This window comes from Haplochromis burtoni, unplaced genomic scaffold (assembly GCF_018398535.1).
Source record: "Haplochromis burtoni strain Fernald_Lab_line unplaced genomic scaffold, NCSU_Asbu1 Contig_445, whole genome shotgun sequence".
Lineage (NCBI taxonomy): Eukaryota > Metazoa > Chordata > Actinopteri > Cichliformes > Cichlidae > Haplochromis > Haplochromis burtoni.
Genome location: NW_024582806.1, coordinates 3,376 through 17,320, shown reverse-complemented (window position 1 = coordinate 17,320; position 13,945 = coordinate 3,376). Strand labels below are relative to the sequence as shown.

General features: G+C 37.0%; 1 protein-coding gene across 1 annotated transcript in view; it reads left to right on the top strand.

Annotated features, from left to right (window-relative positions):
• Window positions 1-1,701, top strand: part of LOC121812145 (transmembrane protein 272-like) — a 3,793-nt gene extending 2,092 nt beyond the window's left edge. The window contains exon 4 of the mRNA XM_042213477.1: window positions 460-1,701. Within this exon, the coding sequence (XP_042069411.1) occupies window positions 460-668 (209 nt within the window). The 3' untranslated portion in view covers window positions 669-1,701. The remainder of the gene's footprint in view (window positions 1-459) is intronic.
• The last annotated feature ends 12,244 nt before the right edge of the window (window positions 1,702-13,945 follow it).

Below are 13,945 nucleotides of genomic sequence, written 5' to 3'. Positions count from 1 at the left end.
TCTTCCTATTGAAAAAACAAAAGTTGTATCCAAGATGGCCGACTTCTAAATGGCCACCATGGTCACCACCCATCTTGAGGAGTTTGTCCCCTCACATATACTAATGTGCCACAAACAGGACTTTAATATCACCAACCATTCCCATGTTATTACAGGGTATCCATATAAATGGCCCACCCTGTATATATGAGATTTGGGATACCCTTAAAAGGGTCATCTCAGGCACACAGATGTGACTGTTAGCACAGATGCACCCCCCCCTCAAAAAGTCTTGATTTTAAAGGTCTTTTATGCTTTTCTTTTGAGTTGTTTTTTTTTTTTTAAATAAATGTATTTCAGCAATTTAAAAAAAAAAAAAGAAGCTTAAATCCAGTTCTGTATTCATGAAGACGACGTGCAGGTCTGCAACACTAAATTTATTATCTGAGACAATGAATCTTTATTTATTTATTTTTACAGGTAGTATTGTCATCTACTCCATTTATGAACCCAACTACGACAAGACTACAGCACAGCCTGATCTCTACTGCAACAAGGCTTTCTACCTGTGTGCATTTTGGCTCACCAACGTGACGTACATGCTGTTAGCACTGCTCTTTTTATCGTGTTGCTGTTGTAGACAACGAGAGCCCGATAGTGATAATGAGACTCAAACACTTGTGCGGTAATAAATAGAGACGAAGCAAACTTAATTAAAAAGATAAACATACACTGTAAGGTAAATGCGGGCAAATGGTGCATTTAAAGGCAGTTTTCCTGTTTGTCTTATGTAGGTATAATCAAATGTTCTATTGAGCAATGTACATGTTTGATCTTTTATCAGAGAAATGCAAACATTTATATTCTAAGTAATTAAACTTGGGGGGTACTCTTTTTAAATACTTTTGCAACAGTACTCTGTTATGTAATGACATCCTTAGATATGAATAATATCCTTTTTTTCATCCCATTGATTCTCTAATAGGTCAATTTTATAAGCTTGTGAGCGCAGAAATACCAAATGTGTGAGGCTGAATACTGAGGAAACATCATAGAAACACTTAGAGAATATATCTGTTGATCCAGTAACAAAATCAGAGAAAGCCCGGAGTCTTGAGTGAAATGATCATTAATCATAAGTAATACATGTACATAAAAATGTCAGTGTAAAGTGTACTGTACTAGGCATCTTGAGTCTTCAGCCATTTATATGCCTTCACATTTCTCCAGGAAGATCAGAAATAGGTGAAGGCATTTATTAAAATGTACAAACATACAAGGAAACAGACAGTATCCAAAGCAAAAAAGTTTTTATAGTCCTAACGAGCTTGAAGGTCAATATTTGATATGATCACCTTTATTCTTCAACATGGGCTGAGCTCTCTCCAGCAGTTTTCTTGACATTTCTTTAAGTAGTCTTCAGGAATAGTTCTCCAGGCTTCTTCAAGGACATTCAAAGCTGCCCTTTGTTCTTTTTTTCTGTCAAGATGATTGTATCCCCCTTGTTGATGCAAAAATACCTTTAGAAAATATATTTTTTGATCAATCTCAACAGTCAGAGAATGCACAGTCTTAAATGTAATGATTATTAATCATAAGTAACACATGTCATTGGTGCAAAAATACCATTTTATATCTGTCAAACTGTTGTGTCCTTGGTATTTTTATTAGATTCATCTTAAAAAAATTGAAATCATTCATGTGTTTGTGTGGCTGGCTCCTAGTAAAACAAAAGTGCATAAAGATTGTTCTCTGTCGAGTTTATTGTTATGTGTAGACCAGTGTTGGTCAAGTTAGTTGAAAATAGCAATTAGTTATTAATTACTGATTACTTCTACAAAAAAGCAATCCCGTTACTTTACCTATTATGTTTTTTCAAAAGTAATTTGTTACTTTATTAATAAATTACCTTTTAAAAATATAATACACAACCTAAATGCGTAATAAAGCAATAGACCTTTCAGCCCAATTCTATTTTTTCTGTATAATCCATCATATAAAACTGAATCAAATGGAAAAAAGTCTCTTTTTAAAATTTGTTTTACGAGTTTTAATCTTTTAACTTCATGCACAATGCATCAAGCAAAAATTAAATTATATGCAACAATCTTTAACATTTAAACCTATTTTCTGCATATTGCAGAATATAAAATAAAATATTTATTTGTGTTTACACTTACACTTTCAAATAGATGGAAGTAAAACACAGTAAAAAAAAAAATGAAATCAAAGATTCAGCAGCACTAAGTCCTGTTGCTCACCTGTTTAGCAGGAGTGGGGGCTGGTGGAGGTTTGCCCGGTGCCGCAGGGGCCATGTCAGTGGGAGGATCTGGATGTTTCTCTGTGAATTTCACATTCCCGTTTTGGCTTGCTAGGTGCTTGCTCAGATTTAAAGTTTAATTTTTCGCTGTAGAAAGAAGTTTTCTTCCCACGCAGAGTGTACAGCGGACACTAATGTTTTTGTAAATTTTTGCGGACTCAAACTCATAGTAATGTCAGTACTTCCAAGCTTTAAACGCTGGTAACGAAACGAAAAAAGTAATCAGTCTGGTGTAGACACGACGCAGCATTTTTCAAGCTTGAATGACTCACAGGCCAGTGTTAAGTAGCTCAATAAACAAAACAAAAGCATCTCTAAATGTAAAAGGAATGAAAATAAATGAAAAAGAAGCCGATATCGAAAGAGAGCTCAAGACAGCATTAGCAAATTACAACAAATTCTGACTGCTTGGAAAAAGAAATGAGGCATGGCTGAAGACTTTAATACAGTGCTGAATTATTTGTTGTCATTGAATGCATTAAGTCTATGTTAATGTTACAAAATGCATGCTGTCATAGTATTTTTCGCACTCAACAATCAATTGTAAAAATGTCACTGTGGGAATGGAAACAGGGAATGTATTTTAGAAAAGCAGGCAAACCTCGTCCTGTGGAGAAATACGACATAAAGATGTTTATGTAGCGAGGTCTTAGTGGGTTAGGACAAATGAGAGGAAGTGTTCCTCTCCCGAGGTTTTGCTGTGACAGACACATTGTCAGTTATGTCTTTTTCTCTTGTCTGTGAATGCAAAAGAGCTCCTTAGGAAAAGAAAAACAAATACAAAGATTTTGTAGTTTTTATGTAATGTTGCTGACATACAAACAAGTGATTACAATACAAAATCACCTCAGTAAATGTCTGGATGAAAAAAGAAAACTTAAACAAAAAAACAAAGTGAAAGATGCTGTAAAAGGAAGTTGAAAGAACATGCTGACATGCCCATGTTATATGTGGCCATGTTCCTGCAACAGTCCTTTTCTAGGAAGTCCTGCCAGACACACAAACAGGTTGGTCTGCAACAGCCTACATAACACTTTCACACTTTAATTTGCTAACTATTTTGACATATGCATGAGGTTTACAAGCTTTCTAAAGTGGATTTCTTGTAGAATTGTCTTTTTGTTGAACTGTTTTGGTTAATCTCTAAGAATCTAGCAGTTAGCATTAATAATTTTCTCTTTTCTCTTTATTTGTGACCTAGATTCTTCTGTACGCTGCAAAAGACAATCAGTAAAAAGTAGGTAACATGCTTTTCCATTATCAGTTTTTTCCTTCATTTTAAATCATATATTGTAATTTTATTCAAGTGTTATATCATGGTACCTTTTCATTTATCACTTAACAGAATAACAGAAATATAAAGTGGAGAATATCTTGTGGCTTTCTTTGTTTTGTTATAGGTTTGATTCAAAACTAGTTACACATCCTTATGGTAGACTTATACTATAAAAAGAATTTAAAAAAAAGTAAAATTCAGTGTCTTTTTTCAGTCTAGATGTTTTTATTTGCCATTTAACAGATGGAAAAACACCACAAATAGCTGATCGCTTCCTTTGTGTCTTTTTAGGACAGATATAAAACTAGTAATAATGCCGGAGAGTGATCGACCACGATGCACCTCCGAACCACGAACAACAATATTAGGTGAGAGGCTGATGTGGAAATTCTTCCACACATGTGCAGACGGTGCGTAGTGCTATATGGGACTCACTGTATCTGCTCTTCTTCAGGGTGTATCCTGGTGATTTCCTGCATCATGTTCATTGCTCAAGTGATAGCTGGTAAGTGACAGACGCTGTTATTGTAATGATCAGTTTAAATTCATCAGAATTTTATTTTGACATTTGTTTCTGTTTTATCCCCGTACACCACAGCTTTAGCAACTGATGAATGCAAAGGAGAGTTGTACATCCCCATATGCATCTACAATTATGGATTCATATCTGCATTTCTGGCACTGAGCATGTGCACAGCGAAAAGAATGCAGCAGTTTCCAATTACACCAAGAAAGCAGTTGCTGTACCTGCTGCACCGAGGGCGGTGCAAGTGGTGCAACATAGGCTGTTGCTCTGTGCCCCTCCTCGTCGTCTGTTTCTTTTACCTTGGTGGTAAGCTTTAAAAATGTTCTAACAGCAGCACACACCTGTTTTAAGAAATATTGAAAGATGGAATAAGCAACAACTGAGAAAAATCAAATTACATGGTGACCAAAAACAAAACAAAAGAAAACGCAGAGCTGCTGTTGAACTTGCTTAAATCATGAGTTGTTTTTTCTGTTTTTCCTGTCATAAACGCTGCTCAAAAAGAGACACTTTTTAATCAGAGTGTAGCATCAAGTCGATTAAGCTTCTGGAAATAAGCAGCTCTGATCTGGTTAGTTAAGCAGCATGGGGCGTTGCTAATCAGTTTTAATCTGGTTTGGTGTTATAGTTTTTCTCAAAATAATTGGTTTCATTTTTGGTTTTTAATTTTTCCCTTCTCATCTTTTGTGGCTGATTCTTAGTAAGTTTTTTCATTTGGGGAGCGTCAGTGTCCCTACTGGTACAGACATTTTTAATTATGTAGAAGTACAGATACCTGTGTTTTGAAAAGCTCCAGTAAATGTTGAAGTACTCATATAATTTCTTTACTTAAGTAAAAGAGAAAAAGTACAGACAAGTTATACTCTGAATAGTAATAAAAAAAAACAGGTTTGTAGTTTATATTGATCTTCAATGAATGAGTTACTGTTGTTGTTTTTAACAATGCACTACAGCAGTATTTTAAATATTTTTACAGTTAATGTGTTCATGTACTCGGATGTGAAACCCAACTTCAATAAGAGCGTAACCACAGGCATTATCTACTGCAACAAGACGTTCTACCTGTTTGCATTTTGGAGCACCAACCTGACCTACGGCCTGTTGGGGCTGCTGTTCATCACTTTTTGGTGTTGTAAACGACAAGAGCCTGAAGGCGAAGATGAGGCTCAAATACTCGTCCAGCATTACCACACTAGGATCCTATGGTTCACCGTATAGTCTAATGTATGCACTTTTAAAAATTCAGGTTATCATATTGCAACAAAACTATTACTATATGCTTCTTAATTGGTTTTGCCTCGTAGAAAAATGTTTGTTTCTACATTATTACCAGTTTCTGTGCTGTTTTTAAATACATCCATGTAATGTTACTTATGTATAACCACTGTTGATACCAGGTAATTACTACTGTATTGTATTTGACCAAATTCCTGTGTATTTCGCTTGAACTTAAAGTTGAAATATATTTACCAACAAAAACTTAGCATTAGAAACAGCAGATCACGGGAAGAATAATTCAAGACTTTGGAGGAAAAAGTAATTATACTAGAAATTAAATTAAATAAAAGAAATTTAAGTAGTTGGTAATTTGCAGGTATTTTAGAGGTGGGAAGAATCCTTTTTTTTTTACATTTTTATTATGAAATATATTGTTGTGCGTCCTGCCTCTCGCCCTATGACAGCTGGGATAGGCTCCAGTCCTCCTGTGACCCTGAATGTGCATCATGAGAATTTAACTATTTAATTGTGCTCTTACACTCTTACACTATATATACAGTTTATATTAGACTACATCATGTAAAATGTAATAGGGACTGTCCTACCATTTGTAATAACAACAACAAACACTGCATAGCAAAGGCCCATGTGATCTTCTAATGACGGGGTCAGGTCTAATTTGATTTTCTTCTTTCATAAACACTGTTCCACCATCAACCAGCAAGTTCAAAAGGACAGTAAGAAAACTACAAAACACTGAAATAACATAAATTGAGAAAGACTCCAATGAATTTTTTTTTTTAGATGCAAACGCAAAATTGAACACAGCAGAATTAACAAGAAGTCTCTAAATCTTTTGACAGACTTGAGAAGCAAAAGGTCTAGAGACTTGTTGATGACCCCTGGAAACCTCCAGTCAGTTGGTTGCGAGAGGTTGGGGGCAGTTGCTAGATGAAACCGTGCTGGACCAAAAACCTTGTGTTTCCTTTGGATGCAAGCAGATTGCTGCAGTCCCCAACAAGAGCCAACCTTCGACTTGCCACAATAAGAAATGTAGCTCATTATTTTTCAGTATACCATTTGTTGTGGCACTCTGGTGGTTTTAATGATTTCTGTTCTTTTTACTTCCTTCATTTAACATGTTTGGTTCTCTGATACAGCCCTGATATTTAAGCAGAGTGCACAAATGTTCACTATGCATGTGGTCAGTGTTTTGTTAAAGCTATTCAAGAAACTTATAGCTTAGAGAGTCATTATAGAGAAATGCAGAAGCAGAATTTTCACGAACAGAAATTTCCCAGTGTTTTTTGCTTCTAAGTCCCTAAAATGGAGCTTCAAACTGAGCAAGAATAAATATTAAGCTGGCTGTGAGTTCAAATATTAAATTTGGAAAGTAATTCTACTGTATATTATACTGTAATTATGTTGATGTTATAACTGAATTGCTTTACCTTTAATGAAATGGAAAACATTTTCTATTGTAAATAAAACCTTTGACCAGTTATTTTACTGGATCATTGCAGAAAGAGTCCCATGTTTCCAGAGGGTGGAGGACATGTTTTCTGTACAGGAACAGTTACATGTGAAGGAAAGCAGAGCGACCAGCAGACTTCTCCTAAAACAAAAGCGAACACCTACACGGTGGATTTGTTGCAGAAATGTACCCAGCTTCTCACAGTTAGTTTGCAAAATGTGGCATCGACACAGACTGGCGAACACATAGTCCAGTTCATACACTTGTACTTCTCTCAGTCCAGCTATCGATCACAACCACACTCACTTCCTCTTACATTCATGAACTCTTCACAATAAAACTTGATACTCATAAAAATAAACCGTATATAATGCAAATGCTTTGGTACTTATTAAAAACTCCTTTTAAAAGGAATTTGTTAATACTTTAAACAAACATCTGATCAAGCTTAAACGTGCCGCTGTTGTTTAACGCGACCTCCGCTGGTTTCCTCCTGGCAAAAAGTAAACGATAAACAAACAAGAGACAGGACTTGTGCCAGAAAAGCCGATCAGCTGATCACTGATCAGTTTCATGATTGAAGTAGCAACAGGAGAGGAAGGGAGAGAGAATGAGAGAAGAAGAGGCAGCTGCAGCGTAAAGACGCGGAGTAGCTCCAGCTTTGTGTCTTTTTCACTGCAGCTAAAGTCCGGGACAAACTGTTCCTTTTTGGAAGAATACAAAACGCGTAATATTTTCTCTGAATACCGTTTTTTATGGGACGGTTGGCAAGTCTAATAACTAAGCTTATCAATAAAATAAAATTCACTATCAGTAACATCATAGCACCCACCCAGCTGTATATAAACACCGTCATGCTAGCTAGTACGCAGTACGAGTTATTGTAACTGACTGTAAAAAGTCAGCACAACAAAAATAAACTCCACCTAAACTTGGTTCATATCTGACTCAGATAGACTGCAGGTCATAACTTCTTACCTGAAGTTCAGTTCACCTGACACTCAGACCAGCGGCTGCCTCGGGTCTCTCCTCCTCCTGCCTCCCCTTCCCTCATCCACCTGCTGGCCTCTATGGAAGCTACGCCATAGCCACCACCAAACAACTGAGCTATTTTTACACATCAGCCAGCATCTGGACAATCGACCACCTTTCATTGCTTATACCGTTCCAAAAACAAGAGTGCTGGTTCTGGGTCTGCAGTGATGTTGCCTGATTGTTTCTTGACTCTGGATTTCTACAAATCCTGAACTGATGGCTCCTTTCAATGTGGAGCAGCAGTGGCTCTACTTTGAGCCCCTCCAAAATGACTGAAATTATTCCTCTGTCGCTAAGTAAGAGGATATCCATCCTTCAGACAAAGATCATTTTCACCGCTTTAATTCTTTTAGTAACTGCCCAAAACTTATGACCACAGGTGAGGTTGTAGGTCGACCAGTAAATTGACAGCTTTGCTCCTTTGCTCAGCTCTCTTTAACATAAAGGACCTGTACAGCGACCATATCACTACTGCAGCTACCACAATCCGCCTGTCACTCTCTCGTCTCCCCACTAGTGAACAGCAGACTTAGCGCTTTGACGCTTTGACTTTAAATTTCCTCAGGTAAACTTGTTTTGATCTCCAACAGTCTGAATGTTGCATTTACGCCTTCACATCTGGGTTCAGTCAGATTGTTTTGATTTGATTAATTCGATCCCTTTTTCACTCCTACTGAAAATTATTAAATATAATATAGAGAACCTGCATCAGGAGCAAGTAAAAATGTTCATGCATAAGCAGAAGTCAAAATGAAATAGGAAGTCAATTATATCTTTGCTGAGAAAATACAAATGAGCACAGGATTAAAAACGAGAAGAGAAATCAGGAAAAAAAATCACTGAATTCGGAAGTCAAGACCAGTATTTAAATAACGTGAACTCTTCTTAATCCCCAGATGTTCTTCTAATTTTCATAGACAAGGTTGGAGGAAGAGGGACTCAAGAAGGTACAGCATCACCTTTATGACATTTTTACCATTATTTACGACTAACTCATCTCAAAACGTCTTCCCAGTGAAAATGGCTCAGTTTAAAGTTTGCTTGGTTATCTGGTCAGATTTACTGCCACAGTTCATGTTTACACTAGTGTAGTTGTTAAAAAAAATAACATGAAATTTACCTAAAATTATACTACAATGTCTTTGTTGGTATTTCATATATCATGAAAAAATTGTAACACTTGTTTTCAAATATCACCCGCGTGACAGCTTTCTGTGTGCAGTGTTGTGATTGTTGTGAACAGATCTGGAGCTTCTGTGTCTTTTCCTTTTAAAGTTATCATTGGTGACGATGCCTGACACTGACACTGACACGATTCGGCACATCCGCAGACCTAAACCTCCATGTGTGGTAGTAGGTAAGAACTGGTGCCACACTGACCTCACATGAGCAGACGCTCCTGATGACTTTAACATGTGTTCTGTTTTTGCCTCAGTGGCTGTGGTGAACAGTGTTAGATTACATTAAGTGTAGCAGAGATTAATTTGCAGTTAAGCTGATGACACTTAGATTTATTGATTGAAATCAACTTTTTTTTTTTACCAACCTTATGCTGTCTAGTATAAAAACAACATACAGTATAGTGTAGTGTAGGAAATGGAAAAACTGTGAAACATCTGCTGACATCTTGTTTAATTCAGTTGTGTAAATCTACAAAGAGCAGCAGGTCAGCTGATCACAGGCTGCACGCTAAGAAAATCTACTGAAGCTGATCAGAAATTATTGTCAGTTGTGAATATTTGCATCACCTTGAGCCACGCCAACAGATCTTAGTGCTCCTCCACCCCTCTTTTGCCGTTTAATTAGAACTGAATAACAATTGTATTCTCATGTATATTATTGTATTATTATAATGATATAACAGGAGGTCCTGTTACCTGTGCATATAAATGATTAGTAGAATTGTCCTTCAAAGAGCTACTACTTACTTTCCTACTTTGAGTATATTTCAGAGCCTGTACTTTTTTTACTTATACTTGAGTAAAAAAGTTACTTTAGTACTTCAACTTTTAGTATTTTTTTAACGCAAAAATATACGAGCTAACACTTTACTTAAGTATGAAATGTCTTTACTTTTGCCACTTCTGATAAGTTGTCAGCATTATGAATCGGATGAATGCACACTGCTCATGAAACTCTTCACTTCTACATTAAACATTTTATTTGTGCTCTGTCTTTCAGGAAATGTGTGGATCTACTCCGTCTATGAGCCCAACTACAATAAGACAGTAAGCAGGGATGTGTACTGCAACAAGACGCTCTACCTGTTTGCCTTCTGGACCACCAACATGACCTACGTCCTGTTCGGCTTTTTGCTTTTCTGTACCTGTTGTCCGTGTACTCTGTGTGGTGAAGATTAAAATACATACACAAAATATTTTATGGTGCAGACTTGAGATCAGCGACCCACATTTACATACTGCTGGGATGTGCTGAATTTTAACAGTCGGGGGCACAAGCTCAGTAACCTCTGATTGGTTTGAGTTATTGGCGTGTGTAGAGCTCTGTCTTTACATTAGTCTCCCCCTGTGCCATGAATTGAGTGCAGTCTTTGTTTGCCGTCATCGCTTTTTAATTTAATCTGTCCACCTATGTTAGTTTATGTCCTATAACTGTCATATTGTGTTACGGTGAAATTTGACTAATTTAAAAGTTTCATGTAGCTAATTTTATCAGACTGACCTAAGATTTCATGACTTTGTCCACAAAGAGGATTTCAACAAGCACAAAAATTTTTTTTTATTAATCTGCAAACAATTTTGTGTTTTATTCAACATTTCTACACACTTTGTGTTCCTGGCCAAAAATAACCAGTCATTAGAAATGAATGGGAGAGGCACATGCCCATTGGCCACATGTACACTCTCAAGCAAGCACCTATTAATGTGCATACACATATTCCAACATTTCTGTGTTGGTTCTCACAGATGGCGCCATTATTTCAATAGCGTTAAACTTTTCTTTTATCATTGGTGTGATGATTCTCTGAGGCGTTGCCCACAGGTCACTGTGTAGCAGCATCATAGCAGGTCAATATACCCTGTGTGACTGTACATACTTAGTCAGTACATTGGTGAGGAGGAGAGAGACCAGGAAGTTGACAGTGATTTGATTAAATTAAGGAGAAAGAGTCATAAGTTTAAGACTGTATGGAAAATAATTCCAGACCAAGAAATGACTGATGAAGAGGAATTCAGTGATGGAGAAGAGCTGAGGCTGCTGTCAGATTCAGGATGACCACAGGACGTACAAAATGTGCCGTACCCTTACTGTTGACATCAAATCCTGACTGAATCTATCAAAAATATTGTGATAACCTTGCCCAACCTGGAGGAGAAACAGTTTCACAAGGAGGTGACCCAGAAAAATATGGAGGGCAAGGAGTGACAAAATGAATTATTAAATACGTCATTGAATAATCAATTAAATGTTTCATTAATTAATTACAATAGAAATTTATTAATTCAGTAAATATTTCAATAATTATTTAAATCCCCATTCATTTCAATTAAAACATTTAATAAATTATTTATTTATTTCAAATGTTATTTTATTAGTGACACATATAATTAATTAATTTTTTATTTCAATGTTTTAATCTATTATTGACACATTTAATTATTTATCTAATAATGTAGTTTTTTTTTATTCATTTTGGCTGTGTTCTTGAATTAATTTTATCTGTCAGCCTCACCCATCAAAGCCAGGGGGCGGGGTTAACGCTGATCGAGTCAAAACCATCGCTTTAACCTTGTGGCCATTCTTTCAGTGGGCGTTTCGTGACACCAACAAAGTACATATAAAAACTAACAAAACTTTCAATACTCTGTTTATGTGCCACCAGATACACTTTTAATATGATTGTCAGGACTGCTAAAATTAATATAATAAATACATCATTAATAAATAATTAAATGTGTCAATAATTAATCAAAAATGGAAATAAACAAATAATTAGTCAAATGATTCATTATTAAGTAATTAAATGTGCCATTAATTAAATAAAATTTGAAATACAGTGGTCCCTCGCTATAACGTGGTCCACCTTTCGTAGCCTCGCTGTTTCGTGGTTTTTTTGCATTTTGCCTGTGTGTTTGACACGCCGCCTATCGCTTCTTATCTCTTTTATTTGTTTTATTTTATTGCTTTTAGTCAATTTTGTGCAACATGTCAGCCCTACACTGTCTTATGATCGCCAGACATTATTGGAAATAAGTTTATCCACCCAAGTTTTAGCTCTTTTTGGAAACAACAACCTGTGTTACTTCCCTGTTTGGAAGTAACCCCACCGCACTGGCGTTACTTTCTACTGCCACTGGATTTGTGGAAGCGACACGGGAGAGGGGGTAACCGTGGAGGTCACCTCATCAAGCTGAGATTCCGGATTTCTTGTTTTCCTCTGGTTTAATTAATGCCAGATCGGTGGCAAATAAGACCTTTATTTTGAAGGAATTTTTCTCTTCCCATCGCTGGATTTTCTTTGTTTGACTGAAACTTGGATTCCATCATTCCAACCATTTTTCTGAATTATTGCTGGCTGGCTGCAATAGTGCCCCGAGAGTTTCTGGCTGTGGGAGAGTGCTAGCTGTTGTTTTTAAGGCACATCTTGACTTTAAGCAGCTATCCCCATCGACACGCCACACCAGTTTTGAACTCTGTTTGTGCAAACTGGGCCACTCGTCTTCGCTGTTGTGGGCGATTGTTTATCAAACAATATAATAAATATAATAAGGAGTTTTTATCCGAGCTCTCAGAGTTTCTTGCTGATTGTGCATCATGGTATAACCAGATCCTTCTGCTCTGTGATTTTAATAAATACGTCTGCTGTATATTAAAATTATAGATTTTGTAAGTCTTTAGCCAGGGAGACTTTCTGGACTTAGTGAACTCTTGTAATTTTGTTCTGTTAAAGGTGCCACTCAAGAACCTGGTCACACACTGGACTTGGTTTTGTCACATAGTTTATCTGTCCATAACGTACTCATCGAGGATGCAGTGTTCTCTGACTATATGTCTATTTTATGCGACATTGTTCTTTTTAATCCTGTTGTTAAACGGGCTGTAACTGCTTGGTGTTATTGTGCTTTTGGCTCAGATACTCCCAGGTTTTCCATATTGTTTGACCAGAGACAATAGAAGGTAACAAAACAAAAAAAACGGCAGTTGTTGACACACATGACCAAAACACAGCCAGTTCTGATGAAGAATACTCTTACCAAAAGATTCCATGTTACAGGCTGAGATCTCAACAGGAAGAACAACCACATACAGTGCACCATCCTCAGGCTGAGCACCAGCTCATGAATTCCACCCGACTGTCGTGGAGGAAACTAACATCCCAGATCAGAGTGAGAATGTAACTCGGGCCCACTACAGAGCTTTTGAGGATGTTGCACTGGATGACGAACATCACACTGAGCCAGACTTGCATAGCAAGCCACCAGCTAACCCAACAGCTGATGGGAATAAACAACAAGAAGAAACAGAGATTGTGAGGAGATCGCAGCAAACTGGCAGGCTAAGAGAGAGGTTCACCTATAACACCCTGGGACAACCATCACACCAGCAGTTGAATGCAGGGGTGAACTCTCTTCTGCCCATATACCCTCTCCAGGGTATTCCCAGTACTCTTCCACTCCCATACTACACAGACCCACATCCATACCTGGACAACTGTTACACTCAACCACAGTAACTAGACACATATTTCCCTTAACATGAAAAATGTCAGGAGACATGAAAAAAATAGGGGAGAGTGTAAAAGGTTAAAATGTGTGTATAATAAATTTGGATTAAACTAATTGTTAAAAGGTTAAGAGATAAAAAGACTTATGGGGATTTTAGTTCAGATTATTTCTTCATACAAGAAAAGAAGGGAAAAAGGGAACACCCCAGTATATCTTCTTTGTGTTTGTTATGTGTTTAATTGCTGATCCCACTACACTTCACATCTTCCATGGCATTACTTAAAAATACCACTAGGTGGCGCATAGCGCTCAGGAGGAGCGTGAAGTCCCCTAGGAGGAAAAACTACGGAACAAATCCTGCAGTTAAACTGTAAACAAGTTCATGTTCACTATCCTCAGAAGAATATAGATGGCACCTTTGTGGGGGAGG